The sequence below is a fragment of the Asterias rubens genome, chromosome 5 (genome assembly GCF_902459465.1).
Source record: "Asterias rubens chromosome 5, eAstRub1.3, whole genome shotgun sequence".
In the NCBI taxonomy this organism is placed as follows: Eukaryota; Metazoa; Echinodermata; class Asteroidea; order Forcipulatida; family Asteriidae; genus Asterias; species Asterias rubens.
In genome coordinates this window covers 18,922,925-18,943,110 of record NC_047066.1, presented here as the reverse complement: position 1 = coordinate 18,943,110, position 20,186 = coordinate 18,922,925, and the positions used below count along the sequence as shown (strand labels likewise).

Sequence of the window (20,186 nt, the reverse complement as noted above, 5' to 3'; positions counted from 1 at the left end):
ATCCATAAACAAAGGCCTTGATCCGAGCAAACTGATTAATAAACATTCATAAATACCATAGACTTCGCTATTCCTATTGGTGGAGAGCGCGTCACGTGGGTGTGTATAAACCTTTGTTTATGACCGGTAAAAAGTGTTAATTCATGGACGTGAGACGCGACCTTGCACCTGTTCTTATAAGACAGTTTCTTCATTCCTGTTGGTCGAGAGCAATGGCTGAAACAGTTGTGCCACATTATGCGATACGCGCGACGCGCACAGCATTCCCTTACATGTATAAGGAGTTGTTTACCCGAGGGCGGCGGAGGGCTTTACCATTTCATAGCTGGAGGGGTGTTGTGTTGAAAGAAATTATTTTATAATTATAATTTTTGCATTTATTTTACCTTTTGACCAAAAAGTGATGATGTTTTTGACCGAAAAGGTATTTATGAATGGGAATCAAAGTGTGTTGAATCGGTTTTCAACTAGTGGTTTAAACCCGCCGAGGCCTGGTTCTTTATAATAACCTCGACTTCCTCTCGCGTACCAGTGCCAACTGAGCTATCCAGCTTAGCTACATGTATGCTACCAAGTCAGTTTCCCTTGTGGTTCATTACTTGATATTTTTTTACTAAAAAAAAACTTTGCAAAATTATGCCTGATACCCTGTGGTAAAAAAATACGGATGGACAGCGGTTCACCGGTGAAAGATATGAGGCCGCGAGGCATCCAAACCAAATTATAGTCTTGTCCCCTAAAACAGATAAGGCTGTCCGCACTGCTGATCATAGCTACTGGCCATTGGTCAGCATATGCCACTATCTCATTTAACCATCTCTGTCTCACACAACCCCAGGAAAGAAAGAAGCGAAACAAGAAGCAAGAAAATCACACAGATAAAAATCAAATAAGGAATAAAAAGCCTTATTTGTAGACGAAAGATGATTTTGGGGGAAAATTATGATTATATATCATGATGATTATATTTCATGTTGAACCAAACTTCAGCCGTCCGGACTCAAACTAAACATAGCTTGGGGCAACTCTTTCAATATTAAATAAATTGGCTACCAAAGCTGACCTGTGCAATGAACATAAGTCTGCTCAACAGTATGCACAAAAACCTGAGAAAACTATTAACAAAAATTACCACTACTGTCAAGTCTTTTCTTTCTGAACATATTTTTCAAGACAAGTACTTGTATTTCACGTTTTATTTATCTGAAAACAGAACGATATTCCTTTGCTCCTCAGGCAATTTCAGATTTTTTTTAATGTTTGGTTTGACATTGAAATGACAAAATTCATCATAGGAAGCAGCCATACACATGTTGAGTGTTGGAGATTTACGACTGGTCTAAAACAATCTGGACTCCTTACACAATCCCCTTTTCTTTGGCTTCATACACCTACTTACACAAAACTCTCATGAATTCCACTTTCTTAGAGTTATAAGGTCAAACATAGGTAATGACTCTGAAAATATCAGAGCCCAATTTCATAGAGCTGCTAAGCACACAAATTTGCTTGGCATGAAATTTCTTCCTTGATGAAAACAGGATTACCAACCGAATTTCCATTTATTGTATACTGCTTGTTACTGGTATTCAGCTGTTGTTTGCTTATATCCTGGAAATCAAGTGGAAATTTGGTTGGTAATCCTGTTTTTATCAATGAAGAAATTTCATGCTAAGCAAATGTTTGTGCCTAGCAGCTCTATGAAATTGGGCCCAGAACTTGAATTTTAAACTGGACTACGGGCCCGAGGGCCAGTAGCATTAGTGTCAGGCCAGTAAACTCATGACTGGACAAGTCCGGAGGTCTTGCATTTTTCAATTGAATAATAAATCCTCACTGTGTGTAATATTATCTTGAGAAAAAAACAAATTATGTTGAAATGTTGACTTCAAGTTGGGTAAAATATTGTTCATTTGTATTGCGTAGGCATACCGAAGTGTAATAGTGTTTACCCAAAAACAAATGAAAATTAAAATTCACATAGATTTTTTCTTGTTCTGATTCTGGTCTTTTTTGCCAATGTAGCAATTCTGAGATCGAACATTACAAAATTCATAGCATAGAGACTCGTTCGGTTGGAAGTATAACAATAATAATGAAAAATAAACTAAAAATCTGGACGAAAACAAAGGCCGAAACCCCTAATAAATAAATAAATAAATAATTTGAAAGTACAATCACAGGCCTGGAATTCCATCTTTTAGGGGGCAAGGCCATTTTCATTTTGCGAAGGGCACTTCCATTGGAAAATCTTATAGGGACACGTTGTCTCGGATCGGGCGAGTTGGTCTAGTAAAATTGCTTGTAGCTGTTTGTTATAAAATGCAATATGGTTAGAAATATGTCAGTAGAATATAATGATCCACACAAATATGTCTCAAAATTGTACGGTTTTCCTTTTACGTCATGAACTTATCACTGCACGCCATTTTTTGTGGAGTCAAATTTTTGACTCCACAAAATGGCTGACCATGTTAGTTCGCACAGAAACATCTTTCTAACCATGCATTTTATAACAAACGGTTACAAATGCTTTTCATAGACCAGCTCGCCCGATCCAAGGCAACGTGTCCCTTTTAAGGTCTATGAAAAACCTTTGAAGGGGCACCAAGGCCAAGACCAGGGCAACAGAGGCCAAGGCCTTCGTGGCGTCCATTTAATTCCAGACTTGCAATAAATTCTGGATTAAAACAGGGCAGTATACATGTATCTTTAATGACTGCATAATGATACTTTTGACTCTATCAACATATATCAAAATGAGACACTGAAATCATCTGCTTTTCCCATCAGTGGAAAGAGGTGACTTGATGTCACCCTCAACTCTTACCCATTTTGAGGGCAATGAACCACAAAATGAAGAAATTCGATCAAACACAACTAGACTGTAAATTTGAACAGTGTTTTGAAAAGTATATGTAGGTTAGTGGCTGTTCGTACATCTGCTACTTTGCTTGGCAACAAATCATTTTTTCTTTAAAGGCAAAGTTGATTGTTTTAATCCTATAATGTATACAATAAAACCAACCTGTGCAAATTTCATGGTTGCATTTTTAATAATAATAATAATAATATACCGTTCTAATAAAGCGCAATACACACAGAGTCCCAATGCGCTGTACAAAGTCAACAGAGAAAAACAAAAAATAAAAAAGAGAAAAAATAAAAAAATAAAATAAAAAAAATATATATATATATATGTCGTTGGTTCAAATTCCGCTCTAGTCAATTTTTCTTTGTTCAACCCAAAATCTTTAAAAATGTACCCAGTCAGTTTCCCTTCTGGTTTATTATTTGATATATAATATAATATATCGCCGCAGACAAAATCCTTAGCAGACCCCTTGCAGGAAAATAGTCCGTGACTGAAAAACACAATCGGAGACAGTAACGCTTTTCAGATTTATATTTTAGGCCATAAAAACTGGTGTCTTTTATAAACATAACCACATTACTTTGAAGTGAAATGTTTCTTAAAATAAGGGAATCAATGTGTGGTGAAGAGGTTTTCAACTAGTGGTTTAATCCCAACGAGGCCTGGTTCTTGATAATTTTACCAAGACGAAGTCGAGGTAAATTATAAAGAACCAGGCCTCGGCGGGTTTAAACCACTAGTTGAAAACCGATTCAACACACTTTGATTCCCATTCATAAATACCTGTTCGGTCAAAAACATCATCACTTTTTGGTCAAAAAGTAAAATAAAAGCAAAAATTTTAATTGTTAACTGATTTCTTTCAACACAACACCCCTCCTCCAGCTATGAAATGCTGCCCTCGGGTAAACAACTCCTTATAAGGGATTGCTGTGCGCGTCGCGCGTATCGCGTGATGTGGCACAACTGTTTCAGCTGTTGCTCTCGACCAATAGGAATGAAGAAATTGTCTGATAAGAACAGGTGCAAGGTCGCGTGTCACGCCCATGAATTAACACTTTTTACCGGTCATAAACAAAGGTTTATACACACCCACGTGACGCGCTCTCCACCAATAGGAATAGCGAAACTGTCTTGAGGTATTTATGAATGGAGGTTAACTCTCATCTTGCAAAAAAAACATTGGGAACTACATTTGTGGCATTAAGGTTTGAACTTAAAGGAATATGTTGTCTTGGATCGGTCGAGTTGGTCTTTGAAAAGTGTTTGAGGCCGTTTGTTATAAAATGCAAATGGTTATAGATAGATAATTTAAAAGTAGAATATAATGATCCAAACAAACATGCCTCGAAATTGCACGGTGTTCCTTTTACGGCTCAAAGAAACACGGTCGATCATTTTGTGGAGTCTAACCGTGTTAGTTCGCGACGTAAAAGGAAAACCGTGCAATTTGGAATGATACTTGTGTGGATCAGTATCAAAATATCTCTCCAACCATATGCATTTCATAACAAACGGTTTCATACGCTTTTCAAAGACCAACTTGACCGATCCAATGCAACGTGTTCCTTTAACATGTTCGGGTAAATTTACTTTGGATTAGCTTGCTCTCTACTCACTGCGACACCATAGATGCTAGCAATTACAGAAAGTGGGGTCTATTTCCAGCATAAAAATAACAAACAACTTACATCTCCTTCTCTGAATTCTTCCAGACAGATTGCACAGATAATTCCCTCAGACGCTATGCTTAGCGTCGTGGCCCACCGATCATCCTGAGAGGATTTGCGCAGCTGGTGGTGGCTGTCTGCGAAACGCTCATCGTGGGATGACTTACGCAGCTGGTGATGCTCGGAGAAACGCTTGTACTTGCGGACTTCCATCTTAGACAGGGCGTCCATTGCCATGCGGACCTGTGATGTCTGGAGCCATAAAGTTTATTTAAGTACCACTGAAATACATTAATATGTTACAAAGACCAAGTGATTCCGGAAACAGATGTTTCTCAAGTGGTTATCTCTCAAAACACATTTGATCACATCTGTACATAAATTTCAACAAGAATATTAAAGTAACAGTGAGATGGCACCGTTTTCATCAATTGTACATCGAAAAAGTGGACTCTAGGGTGAAACAAGCAGAGGGCCAAATTCCAAAGAGCTTCATACATGTACATATAAGTACTAAACAAAAAACATACAATGCTAGACAATTTTGCTTAGCAGAAAAAGATTGGCTGGTAATTGAGTACCCACATGTTCAAAAGACCCAGTCCAAACACATAGTACTAAGCTTGGGCTGTTCCTTTGATAACCGGCTGTCGATTTCACCAAACTCTTAGGACTTAAGACGAGCTCAGTTCCGTATCCGAAGACGTTAGGACGCATTGAACCCGCCCTAAGTTAGGTCGGGTTACTCGTCCTAACTCGAGATAGGATTAATCGTTTTTTTTAGTGTTTCGTGAAATCGGCTGCTGGTTCTCACCCAGTTTCAAGTTGCGAACCGAACCCAGAGGTCCACTCTTCTGTGGAACCAAGTCTCGCTTCTGTCAGTTCTGAAGACTCAGTCTAAACACAAACATGAACACTGTACATAAACAGCTCTTACCTGTTTCCTTTTTTGTCTCCATCTGAGTTTGAGTAGAAGGAGGAGACAGATGATGGCAATGAGAACAAAGAATGCAACGAAGATACCCATGTCAAAGAACTCATTGGATGTCTTCTGCAAAGAAACAACAACAAACAGGCATTTAATAGGCCTATATGTTAAATTTGCATTGGGGATAAAGAATATTATTTAGTTACCCTCAAACTGATGTACTATGTAAGCACTGTATACGCAGTACCTTCCCGAGTTCTGTAAAAAAAAAATCACAGGCGTATTACTTGCATGGGATTCGAGCCAATGAACTTTGCCATTCTAAATTTTGAGCTTAAATTTTCACAGGTTTGTTATTTTATATATATAAGTTGTGGTACATGAAGTGTGAGCCTTGGACAACATTGTTTACCGATGTGTATTGTGTCCAATGGCTTTAAGAGAATATTCAATTTGGTTTTACCACATAACATAATGAACAGACTAGTTTAGCACATATCACCATGAGGTCCCTATGTGCTGGCACTATTTTCCTCCAAGGTATATGTGTTGAAGTATGAGACATACTCCTACATAGCTGCGTGTGTTTACAAGGTGCTGTGGCGCAATATGCAGCCAATCTCAAACTAGGAACACCAGCCCGTACTTTTTCCCGATAAGTGCACTTGGTTCTTTTACGTTCATTTACAACACACGGGACCAACAGCTTTACATCTCATCCGCAGGACGAAGCATGCTTTTGCTTTTAGGACACAAGTGTCACGATCAGGTCTCGAACCCACACTCTGCTGATCAGAAACACCAGAGCTTGAGTTCGGTGCTCTTATCCGCTTGACCACGACACACCACATACATGTATATTCCGAGTTCTCTTACAGATAAATATAATGCAAATGTCAACTTGGTTAACCGATGATCATTCAAACTATCCTGTTCTTAAGTAGTGTAATGGGGGTGGTGTGGCCGTCAGGACTCAACAAACGTGTGCATGGCAGAAGGGTCGTATGACTCTGAGCCCAACAGAAGTACACAATGAACGTGTGTCTGGCAGAACTACGCAATGAACATGTGTCTGGCAAAGAAATTTACAAATGTGTGCTCAGCGAAATATAACAAGCAGTTAATACATAAAATTGTGTTTCAGGAAACTGAGTTTGAAAGTTTGATTTTTTTTCCTGTTATTTTTTTAGAGGCAGTGGACACTATTGGTATTTACTCAAAATAATTATCAGCTTAGAACCTTACTTGCTAACGAGTAATGGGGAGAGGAATTGATAATGTAGTTAACAACTGAGGTCTCGAAATCAAATTCGTGGAAAATTACTTCTTTCTTGAAAACTATGTCACTTCAGAGGGAGCTGTTTCTCACAATGTTTTGTACTATAAACCTCTTCCCATTACTCGTTACCAAGAAAGGTTTTATGCCAATAATTATTTTGAGTAATTACCAATAGTGTCCACTTCCTTTAAAACCTTCTGCTCGGAAAAATATTGTACTGTACTGTACAATGTGCAAGCCTTGAACTTTGCTCTTGAATGGGAATGGCAATTTTCCTCTGGTAATGGACACTTTTATGAGGAATTTTTTTTAATTTGTATTGGAACACGGACATGGCAATTGATGTGGGTGCTGTGGGTAATTCCGAGGCTGGCATGCCGGGCAGCAGGACCCGGGCAGAAGGTTGCACAGTCTTACATTATCCTGTAATACCACTATAAGCCATGCTGACTTCTCATAAACTAGCTTCAAAGGTTGCCGAAGCCTCAAGGAAACCCATTGAGCTAGTTTGTCTTTAAGGATTACCGTATTAAACAAAACTGTTTTTGGACTTGCCTTTTACAACATGTTTTGCAAAGTCTCAAGGTTCTTTCAGAATACAGTTTCTGTCACATGCCTTTAATCAACAAAATTAGCTTCGGAGCCAAAGATAGCCAAGTACATGTATGTACAGCAGATGTGTATGCATTTGACAGGATAGAATGTGTATGCATTTGAAACTTTGCATGGTGGGAGTATAATCAGGTTTGTGGTAGCACTATGTGTAAATCTCTTTTGAGTAGTGTTGGTTCTGAAAAGAACCGTTGGTTGGCAACTCAACGTTTCGATCAGCATGCTCTGATCGTCTTCAGGAAGATAAAGACATCTTCCTGAATATGATCAGAGCATATTTGCGAGAATAAGCCGTTTGTGAGTTAAATTTGAATGATGTCTGGTACAATGACTTGCTTAGTTACAAAGCACCCTTTACATTTGAATTCCTCAGACTATCAAGACAGTTGCTACGCCACGTGATTAGGGGCAAGCTTGCAACCTCCAGGATGAGCAAACCCTGGTACCATTGTGTAAACACATCCATTCAGAATTGTGTTTGGGTGTTCACTGTCTCTTACGTAACTAGGCAAAAGCTTGCCCCTAATCACGTGGCGTAGCAACTGTCTTGATAGTCTGAGGAATTGAAATGTAAGCGGTGCATTGTAACTAAGCGAGTCATTGTACCAGACATTATTCAAATCTAACTCGCAAATGGCTTATTCATGAGTTGCCGCCCCACCGGTTCTTCTAGTCATAATGTACCAGACATTATTCAAATCTAACTCACAAATGGCTTATTCGTGAGTTGCCGCCCACCGGTTCTTCCCAGAACCAACACTACACTAGAGATTTACACATGATGCTATACTGCAAACCTCACCCGAGGATAAAAATGCCTTCGACAACAAAAATCATTATTTTAGGGGAGTAAATTTCACTGACATGACTTAAAAAGCCAAGTTCTCTGTGATTGAATTTCCACAGACTCAATAAAAAACACTTTGTCTTTCTTGGCAGTACGTCAAAAACAAGATCTAATTTTCAAGATAATTTAAGACTAATTCGGAGACATGCCAATTTGGCATTATCCAAATTCCATCTTAGAATAGCGGACTTTTTAAAGTATATTTCCTGTACAATAGATCTGAAGTCTTGATGGTAAATCGGATTGCTTTGGGGCTGGTTTTTCGCAGAGTAAATCTTTCCTGGGAGTTAAGGTAATTCTGTCCCCAAAGAGTTACATAAAAAAACCTGGAGCCAATTTACGTAAAGCAGATTAAAGTGTTGCTTAAATATTTGTTTTTGGAAGTGTAAAGGTTCATTCTGATTTTCTGGTCTTTAAGAAAATATTGTATAGCTTGCCTAAGAATGCTTTATTTCTCAAGAGGTCTTACAAACTTGAAAAACGTAAATAATTGTATAAGGGGATGGTTTAGTTTTATGAAAAGCGCTTTCACTTCCAGTGAAAATGTAATCAAATTAAATGCACTAAAGAAAAACAGTGATGGTTTTGTATGTGGTTTTAAAGCTTACACAGCCTTAAAAAGCCACATTTATAAATGGATTCAAATAAATCTACTCTTAAAGCGCCTAGTCTAGTGCTTTATTTTTCAGAAATATGGGGACAGCTTTAAGCTACTCTCCTTAAGTTATTTAGGAGAGCTCTTTTGCCCTCCTTAGAGCAAAACGTTATGTTATATGTAGTCTAAAAAGTAATGCATGCTTACTAAAAAATGACCAGGTTCATTGTTTTTAGTTTTAGCACAAAAGTAGCATTTCACATATTATGAATGAGATTCTTCAAGAGGTTTACAAGCAATCTCTGGTAAGAGGTACTTCAATTTGTATTGAAACTTTGCAAAAGGCACCAGAGCAAAAGCAAAGGGCACCATGGCAATTGCTGTGAGTGTGAGTGCAGTGGGTTATTTCAAAGCCTGCTGAATTTCAGTGATTGGGTTGGCAGAGTGTTAATTTCATTACATGACCAGAGCAAATAAAGGCCACATCAACGGCTCATTGCCTGCTGTGAATAAAGTGTTGTTTTTCCTAAATTTATTGAAATCCACGTTAAATTTGAAGGAGTGCTGTTACTTGCAGGTGCAGGAGTGCGGATGAGTGCGGTGGTCTGCTTGTCACACAAGGCAATTTTTACAGGCAACTTGCTACACATGTAATCAACTACACCTGCTAAAGGGATACTTGGAGCAAGTTTGAGTGTGCACCATGGTTAACTAAAGGCTGACTATTTTGACTCGAACCCAGGCTGGTTGACCATTGGTTGACTACTGTGGTCGACCATTTGGAACCAGCCTCGAGCCCATGGTTTCTTCACTGGCCCATTCCAGCATGCGTAGAGTGCTGAGGGGAAACAGTTACACTAGCGAAAACGCGGTGGCACGGTTGGCTTGTGCGTAAAGCGCTCGCCTCTCACCAAGGTGACCCCGGTTCGATTCCCGGTCGGGGCCATATGTGAGTTGAGTTGTGCGTTGGTTCTCTGCTGTGCCACGAGGGTTTTCCAGACTATCCGGTTTTCCTCCCTCAGGAAAAAATCAAACATTTTCGATCTTGGTTGTGCTCCGTGGTCATAATGGGTTGATGTGGCTGGAAGCTTCTCGAACCAATGTAGCCGAACACGTTGTAGCAGCTCTAGCTGCGAGTAAGGACGATTAGCCCCCCAAATTATTATTATTATTATTATATGTAAGGCAATGGAGTGTTGAATAATGTGTGGTACCGAATGGTTGACTAGGTTTCCAAACAAGTCGTACGAGTGAGTACATCACTGCGCATGTGCGTTGCTGGTCAGAAGTCAATCACAAGTCGACTAAATGTGCCCATTCAAACTTGCTCTTGTAAGCACAAAAGTGTCCAACCATTCCCAACATACATGTAGCGTAAGCCCTGGATCCACCAGTTATTATAATGGTGTGGCTTCAATCCCACTGCTGCCACCAATTGTAACACACTATATTATCTTCAATCCTCGCAACACCCAATTGTTTATGTGTTACAATAGTAACAAAATGCACATGCTCTTCTTTGGATCTGTCTGGAAACCATTGCTTTTAAATTGCCTCATTTGATAAGTCCCTAGAGCAATTGGTTCATTTCACGCGAAAGCAGAGTCAAAGTGACTTATGTGACACAAACAATCAGATACGCACTGTTTTCTAGTTGCGATGCAATGAAATTCGCTTCGCTTTCACAATTCACCTGAGTGAACAGTTGGGCTTAAGAAAAAAGGTGACAGGACTTTTCAAAAGTCAATGAATGGCAACAGTACCATGCACGTATACAAGTAAGCTTCAAGATTTAGAAAGAACCAATTTTAAAATTCAGATTATCACAACATTTCTTCAAATTTTGGTTACCAAATCGTTGGTGTGAAACTTCAGTTCACAGACATGGATCGTAAGAATGTAACAATTTGATTGAAATGACAAGTGCCCCAAGTGGTGGTTGCTACTTTTTGGGGAAACAAAAATTAGTGTTGACAAAAGTTTAAATATCTTCCAATTTTAGGCAACCGTTTGTAACAAATTGGAGTTTAGAAAATACCCCAGTCTTTGTGTAACATTTTAAAATTTGCATACAGTACTTTGTTGCATACTGCACCTTTCTGAATAAGCCAAAGAACCACCCCAAGATTTACAAAACACATAGGCCTACATGTACCTGTATTAAGATAGCTAATATACACCAAATTTGATAACTTTACAATCGGGTAATCATTTATGTCATGCATGCCTTTTATACAATGCATACCAACAGCATGTTTTCATTGACTTTTACCCTTTAAAGAATCTACCAGCTGTACATTGTGAATTACTCTTTTTTGAGTGGTTTTGGGGGTCGCATCTCTGACCTATTGAACGAACACGCAAAGCTATAGTCAAGACACAATCCCAGTAACCTTGCTTGTTTCTCAGGCAGTCAGGTTCGGAAATTGCACTTGTACATTTTGGTGAAAAGCAAGCCTGTTTATCTGCCTAATTCTAGCCCTTAGGGGGCGGGCTCTAGTGAGACAGATGTTATCATGGCTATAGGTCTCTGGTGAACAGGGGTCTCCTGGTTAGTCCGCCTAAGGCAACACCAGCTCAAGAAAAGAACAGAACCTGGACAATTTTGGAGAGAGCGTATTAGGGGAAGCTTAAGGCTTGGTATTAATACTGACTTTGGTTTGCGCCTTTTGGGGCCCGCTGAGACTATCACAAAGAAAACTATGCATTTTTTGGGTAAAAAGTCAAATATATACAACATGTTAATAATATGACTTTTTCCCTGTGACAAGAAAAGAGAGTATAAAGTCATTCAATGTTGTTCCCAAACTAAGTAACAATTGTTAAGTGGACTTAAACCACACCTTTCCAGACTGGCGAATGAACAAATGTGTACATATGTGTAACACAGAAACAGTTTTTTTGTTATCCTTGCACAGTTTCATGTTGGTTTTCTGCTACTAAATAAGCACCATACAATGTTCTTTACCCCTATTGGCTTAAAAAAATACTCTGTCGAATTTCACCGCAGGAGTCGGAGCCTTGAGTGCTTATTTACATTTTAATATCAGTGTAGAGTGTAAGTGTACATAATGTACATTATAGAGAAAGAAAAAAAATACAATAACATGTATCTTTATGCACAATCCAATAATTGAATATATCAGCACTGATTTCATGCAACTTAAAGGTAATGTATGGCACCTTTGGTGTTTGGGAAGCATTTGATTGTTTTAATCCTACATAATATGAAAATTAATAAAACTAACATGAGAAAAATTCATTTAAAAAATTCCTTCCTGTACATTTGGACTCCCAAATGGCAGACAGGCTACATGTAGGTGCATACAATAAGTGCAAGGGGTCAATAATAGGAATGAGAGTATTACGGCTTTGGCCAAATATTTAAAGACACTGGACACTATTGGTAATTGTCAAAGACTAGCCTTTACAGTTGGTGTATCTCAACATATGCATACATGTACAATAACAAACCTGTGAAAATTTGAACTCAATCGGTCGTCGAAGTTATGAGATAATAATGAAAGAAAAAACACCCTTGTCACACGAAGTTGTGTGCTTTCAGATGCTTGATTTTGAAACCTCAAAATTTAATTCTGAGGTATCGAAATCAAATTCGTGGAAAATTACTTCTTTCTCGAAAACTTTGTTACTTCAGAGGGAGCCGTTTCTCACAATGTTTAATACTATCAACCTCTCCCCATTACTCGTTACCAAGTAAGGTTTTTTGCAAAAAAAACATTTTTGAGTAATGTCCAATTGAACTTGTTCAACTTTGCTGTTTTCTTCCAGTACATGTCCTTAGTCCAACCTGGTTTGTAATGATTCTCTGTGCAAGTTTGCATCAGCAAAGCCTGATGCGCAAGTCTCCTGCTGACATGACAGATTTTTAAGAGCCTTGAATTTCCGAAACAGGGATGTGATTGTCCGAGCGTAAAGAGGGAGGGAAAAACTCAAGGTAAATGAGACAGATGTGCCAATATCCGATCAGGTCGGGACAGGAAGGAGGGAGGAATGCTCCGCTGGAGCGGAAAATGATCGACGGAAAAAGCAGGACTCTCTCAGTTTTGGGTAAATAGTTTCTAGTCAAATCGCCTTTCCTAATCTTGAGGACTCTTCCTGCAAATCAAAGTAAATTCCAACTACTTTTTTTCACCAAGAAAAATCTGTCCTTTAACTAATTAGCATTTAGTCAGATTCCTTGCACTTAATTTTTGTCCGTCTAATTTTTCTCAAAAACTAATTCCTCAATTTTTTGCCGCCTAGAAAATTACTACAAATTGTTTTTACCCTGACATTGATGTGTGTAATTAAATTAAGCACTAGATACTCAGTATTTTCACAACCTCTGGAAAAAAGAAAAAAAAACCAACACAGGCAAATCACTCAGGTGTGATTCGAACTAGGTGCACTGAGTACTTATATACAGTGCTTAATACACATTCATAACTACCCTAGACAGTTTCTCTACTCCTATTGGTGGAGAATGCGTCACGTGGGGGTGTTTAAACGGTTGATAATGACCAGTGTTTATAACCGGCTGGCTTCTGCATGTCAGGCGCGCAAGATTATCAAGCGGAACGCAATTCATAGCTGTTAGTAACAGTGTGTAATCTACTTCTAAGCGCGCGCATAATCTATTTCTAAGCGCACGCAAGTACACACAACCCACGCGCAACAGACTCTTCAACTGTCAAAGTGTCTGTAATTGCATTTTTTTTAAAGGTTTTTTAACAAAAGGGCTTTATCACATGGCAATTCGACCCTGCCGGCTTTAAACGGCCGTGTAAGAACTCGTCGCTACCCTTTTATTCCCTTATTGGTGTAAGGATAAAAACAAATTATATTCTTTATCCCTGATGCAAAATTACATCTTTTGAAAAGAAAACTAATGTTTAATTTGTTTTGAAATATAGCTTGAAAATCCTCTACATTTCTACAAGCATTTTCTTGAGAGAGAGTTTTGTTATCTTTAGAGCTATGTAATTGCTCCATGTGCAATATTCTTTCGACTCCATATGACTTGTTTCTTCAGCAGGGCCCAATTTCATAGAGCTGCTAAGCACACAAATATGCTTAGAATGGAAGTTCTCCTTAATAAAAACAGGATTACCAACCAAATTTTCACGTGATTTTTAGGATTTTAAGCAAACAACAGCTGAATACCAGTATCAAGCAATATGCAACAAATGGAAATTTGGTTGGTAATCATGTTTTTATCAGGGAAGAAATTTCATGCTAAGCCAATTTGTGTGCTTAGCAGCTCTATGAAATTGGGCCATGTTCAGACAGCATGAATGATTGGTTGACAATCATGTAACAGTGACCTATATCTCAACAGAGCCAACCTGCATGTCAAACTGAAAGCTGTGTGGCCCATGGTTTCCCAATGAAGCAAACACAGACAGAACTTATAAAACAGAACCAAGCCCGGTTCATACTTCCTGCGAATACGATACAAATTTTTTAGGTCACAAATTCGCAAAAAATAGTCCGCATCAGTTGACTTGTGCTCGACTCTTGCGAAACATTCGCTACGAAACAGCCATGTGACGTCAAAATTCTTTTCGCATTCGCGTTCGCAAGAAGTATGAATCGGGTTTCAGACAGAACTTATAACCAAACAACATACACACCTTGGGTCCAATTTCATAGAGCTACTACACTGTAAGGACAAAAAGTAGCTACCCTGTACATAGGCACATCAAAATTATGCTCATCATTTTTCATTTCCGTGTGTATTTGTAATATACTGCTGACGTTTTTAATAACTGTTTTTGTAAACTGTACATTTCAGCTATTAGCCGTTGTATTGAAGTATTTTTAGAAAACCATTAAATAGTATACACATAATGAATGTTTATGAGTGCAATGGTGCGAATATGTTCATGAGTTGAAAGACGGAATGTTCTATTCAACGAGGCGGAGCCGAGTTGAATGGAACATTCCAGCTTTCAACGAATGAACATATTCGCACCATTGCACGAATGAAAAACATTCATTATTTGTTTTATATAACATCCAAGTAGAACCTTGTAATTTTGATTGAAAGATACAACTTTCAAAACAAACAATTTCAACTGTAGAAGCCGAATGCTAGTAATTTTACTATGCCTTCTTGCAGAACACCTGCTGCGTTACCAAAGACACGCGCACGCAGTGATGTTTTTACTCAGCTTTTTCGTTCCATCCAAAAAGTACCATTGCACGCTGGCAGCGTGCAATGGTACTTTTCGGATGGAACGAAAAAGCACGGTGAGTGACTCAGCGTGCAATGGTACTTTTATTTGCTATCACGTGACGGACAATCCTCCAATCAAATGGCAAGGATCTGCTTGGGTGTTATATAATAAAAAATAATCCCTCACAAAATATGAAATAAGGCCCAGCAGCATTGTGTGTTAGGTTTGTGCAGTTTACTCACTAATTGTTAATTTACCTGAGGTGTATGGACAGGCGGGCTTGTCTTGATGTGAGCTTGGGCTTCCTTCTGCCTATTAACCACATTCATCAGTTGAAGGGCGTCAGCGCCACGGAGGATGACAATGGGACGGTTTAGGGATGCAGAGTTGTCACGTCGTAACTGCAACGGAAGAAAAACCACAACAAAATTAATCATTAGTCCAAACCAAGATAAAAATACATGCTAAAGAAGAACAGGAAAAATAACCGTCTCAATGTGCTTTTTAATAGTGCACTGGTCATTGGGCCAATAACATCCCTTTAGATTTTCTCAGATAAACAACTGGGCAACTGTAAGCACGCCAACAAACTGTTCATACACAATATCAGCCTCTACCCTCACAGGTACCCATTTATACATCTGGGGGAAGAGAAGCAAGTAAAGTATTTTGCTAAAGGACACACGTGTCACGACCAAGATTCGAACCCACACTCCATGACATAACCAACAGAACTTGGATTCGATTCTCTAGACCGCACGGCCATGACACCCTACGCTGTGTACCTACACGCTCAGTTGCGGTATATTATCACCGCGTGCATTATATGCAGTTTTTAAAAAAGAAGACACTCTTAAAAAACATTCCCATTAGAGACTGTTTTGAGAGTTTATTTCATGCCCTAGCAGTCCCTTAAATTAATTTGCTTCAATTCGAGACAGAAAACCATACTTAGATATTACTTCCGTTTCAAGAAATATCAAATTTTCTAATTTGAGGAAATATGTGAATATGTTTTGAGTCTCAAGGCCCTTGCCTTTATATGCCATGCTTGGGTTTATTGTTCTGAGCTATCAGGGCCCAATTTCATGGCTCTGCTTACTGCCGAATTCTGCGCTTACGATCACGTTTTCCCGCTTACGTGCAAGCGCCGAATTTCTGCGCTAGCCTTGTAAGCGTAGAATGCCAAGTAACGTGGAGTACGCACGCGCAGAAGCTAAAATTCGCCGCTAACCCGTGAAATATGCTTGCCGTAAGCGCAGAATTTCCTGCTTCCGTAAGCGCCGATTCTGTGCTTACGGTAAGCAGAACCATGAAATTGGGCCCAGGTATCAGGTACGTTGGCGCTGAGAAACTAAATTGTATTCATTACCACAAAAGCTGGTTTAACTAATTTTATGAACAGCTTTTTCAGGAATGGCATATGAGGGAAATTTGTTGTGAAAGGGTCATTGCTCATCATTGTTTGTAGAAAATGGTGTCACATGATTTTTTACAGCTTTCCAAAGTTTCACATCGTTGGCTCAGATTATAAGGTACATGAATAACATAAAATTGTTTATGTATTGTCTAGAGCTCTTGGTAAATGGAGTTTATTGATCAAGAGTGGTCTTCAAAGTAATGGTTGGCAACAAGGAATATTCAGTTTCTAAGAAAAACACTTAAAGGCTGTGGACACTATTGGTAGTTGTCAAAGACTAGCCTTCATGGTTGGTCTATCTCAACATATGTATAAAATTACAAACCTGTGAAAATTTGAGCTCAATCGGTTATCGAACTTGCGAGATATGAATGAGAAAAAAAACACCCTTGTCACATGAAGGTGTGTGCGTTTAGATGGTTGATTTCGAGACCTCAAGTTCTAAATCTGAGGTCTCAAAATCAAATTTGTGGAAAATTACTTTCTCGGAAACTATGGCACTTCAGAGGGTGCCGTTTCTCACAATGTTTTATACCATCAACCTCTCCCAATTACTTGTCACCAAGAAAGGTTTTATGCTAATAATTATTTTGAGTAATTACCAATAGTGTCCACTGCCTTTAATTGTAGATTTTTATAAATTTTCAAAAATCTTGTACACGCTTTTTCTCTTAATGACCTTTTCAAAATTTCAATTAACAACCTTTTACATGTAACACTGGGCTGATGATATAAGGTCTAGAATTACAGGCCACAGACGCCTTGGTCTTCAGTACCCCTTTCAACAGTTTCCCATAGACTTTAAGATTTTCCAGTTGAAATCCCAGGTCAAAATTCCAGTTGAACCTAGTTAACTGGTGTCAACTGGTTCAACTGGATAGTGACCAAACTCGTCCATTTTCCATATTAACCAACTGGTTTGGATTAGGTTTAACTGAGTTCAACTAGGTTGAAATTATAAACCAGTAGGTTTCTGTCCATTTTCCATATTAAACCAACTGGTATTAACTGTGTTTAACTAATTTATCAACTGGTTTTCAACTAGTTCCAGTTAAACCCAGTTTAACTAGGTTCAACTGGAATTTTGACTTGGGATGCTCTTTGCAAAATGTAAAAAGGCCTTGCCCTCTTACAGATGAAATTCCAGGTCTGAAGTACATGTATACTAAATACCAGGCACAATCGACAACTCTTCTCTATGCATAAACATTACTTCAAGGCAGTGGACACTATTGGTAATTACTCAAAATAATTATTAGCATAAAACCTTACTTGGTAACGAGTAATGGGGAGCTGTTGATGGTATAAAACATTGTGAGAAACAGCTCTCTCTGAAGTAAAGTAGTTTTTCGAGAAAGAAGTAGTTTTCCACGAATTTGATTTCGAGACCTCAGAATTAAAATTTGAGGTCTTAAAATCAAGCATCTGAAAGCACACAACTTCGTGTGACAAGGGTGTTTTTTTCTTTTATAATAGTTCGCAACTTCGACAACCAATTGAGCTCAATTTTTTAACAAGTTTGTTATTGCATACATATATGTTGAGCTAACCAAGTGAGAAGACTGGTCTTTGACAATTACCAATAGTGTCCAGTGTCTTTCAATTTTGCGTAAAAATAGAAATCCCAATTGCTTCAAATCCCAGGGGCACATTGCTTGCACATACACGTAGACCTCTGACACTTCCTTAACACCTATCTAAATGATATTGGACTGTGTTCTTTTATTATTCATGGCATGCAGGTGTCCAGGCGTATTCTAACTTATTCGTAGATGGGTTGTTTCACAATACAGCCTTTTGCACCAAAAGGAGAATTTCATTTCCAAATACACTGATTGATCAGTGCATCATGTTAACTGACAGTTTGCGACTGGTGATGAACAATCCAACAAAACTACACACAGTTTTCTAGATTCCCAGTCAAATTTCATTTAAACCATCAACTAGCAAATGAACAAATACTAATTTTTTTATTATAAATAACCTGGAAAATGATTCAAAAAGCAATCTCATTCTTATCAAACAAAAATTAAATTTGAAAAGGTCAGTCGTGGGACGCTGATGAGTTTCAAGTTTTAATATCTTCCCTCCCAGTTCTCAGCTTCAGTTAATCATAACTTTAGTGAATTAGAAGGGTTCTGTACACATGTAGCCATTCTATGAATCATCATCAATAAACTTTTATACGGAATGCTTGTCAAACTTAGTTTCTAATATAGAATTTGTTGATTTGTTTATTTCTTGGTTTATAAGAGTCCGTTTCATGGCTCTGCTTACAGCCAAATTTCTGCACTAGCCTTGTAAGCCTAGAATGCCTATAAGTCACATGGAGACTGCATGCGCAGAAACCAAAATTCACCGCTAACCCGTGAAATACGCTTGCCGTTAGCACAAATATCCCCGCTTCCGTAAGCGCCGATTCTGTGCTTAGGGTAAGCAGAGCCATAAAATTGGGACGAGGTTTTTTTTCCTTTTCATTGTTGGCTGCTGACTCAGTGGTGCACTGTGATCCTTGTACAGTGTCATCACTCTATGTTTTTATGAGTGTACATGTATGACAAAATGGTCTACAGTGCATTGTAAGTAAGGTTTACGGTGACACAATGTCACAAGTGTTTGCGTCATTTAGACCGCCAAATAACAAAAATGTGGAAACTTCATGAGAGTCGCCATGTTTCCTGTGGTTTTGATACGCCTAGTTCACTAGCAGGGCACAGAGTGCAGACGGGCAGTCAGTGTTCTCGGCGCTTTATTTCTAACAAACTGATTCTGGAACAAACAAAAAATTAGTCTGGCCCCTCTTGTTGGTAATCATTGGTGTATTCCTTCCCATTGCATAAGGGAACAATACTGGTTTATGCAGTGTGCTAATGGTACACTACAGGCATGTACAGTATGCTTTGCTTTTGAAAGGGCAAGGGCACCAAGGCATTTTCTCCTTGATAAAGGGCACTCTATGAGGAAATGTACATTTCTACTGGAGCATTTCAAAGGGCACCAATGCAAATGACTAGGGAGCATGGAGGCAATCGCCTTCGTTGCCTCCGTGAAGTATCAGGTCTGGAGTGCAGTCGAGCAGTCAGCATTCTCCATGCTTTATTTCTATGATAAACATACTGATTCTCGAAAATAAAAAAAACAATTAGTCTGACCCCTCTATATGGTAATCAATGGTAATCCATCCCATTCATAGAGTTATATAAGCACTACATGTAGAGGGCGCACTGGCCTAAATATGCTGCCCGGCATGCGCGGATGCGGCCATTTTGTAAGTTGACAAAACAGTATCGGACAGCGTGTATTTATCAATACACACGATGTGTATTTCACATTCAACCCGCATACAAAGTTCATCTTACAAAACGGCGCGCGTGTCTCCTTGCGGTCCCATCGCCTTTGCGCCCCCGCAGCACATCACCAGTGCGCCCTCTAGTTCTAAAATCTCTATGATCCCATTGCACAGGGAGCAAGACTGGTTACAAAATGACAATTGTGCATTAAAACACAGGTGTTAACCTACCTTTAATGGCTCGACCAACCTCAAGCCATTGCAAATATTAGAGTGATCCATGGGGTACGGTTATATAGGATTAACCGAAGTATCCATTTCAAAGTATTTATGAAATGCCAAGGCATGCTTGGTGTGGCCTAGGTGCTAATCATAGTATTGGTAGTAGCAATGGACACCTGCTACTGACAGCAGGAGGTGATGAATGTGGTTTTACTATCAAATCCCAATGGCCAATATATGACACTCGTACTGGATCTGGGACAACAA

The 20,186-nt window shown here is 38.9% G+C and overlaps 1 protein-coding gene across 1 annotated transcript in view; it reads right to left on the bottom strand.

Moving 5' to 3' along the window:
- The window catches only part of LOC117290474 (E3 ubiquitin-protein ligase ZNRF3-like), an 80,758-nt gene that overhangs the window by 5,051 nt on the left and 55,521 nt on the right, over positions 1 to 20,186 (bottom strand). The window contains exons 4-6 of the mRNA XM_033771889.1: positions 15,246 to 15,389; positions 5,483 to 5,596; positions 4,567 to 4,797 (exon numbers count right to left, since the gene is read on the bottom strand). Coding sequence (XP_033627780.1) covers positions 4,567 to 4,797; positions 5,483 to 5,596; positions 15,246 to 15,389 — 489 coding nt within the window. The remainder of the gene's footprint in view (positions 1 to 4,566; positions 4,798 to 5,482; positions 5,597 to 15,245; positions 15,390 to 20,186) is intronic.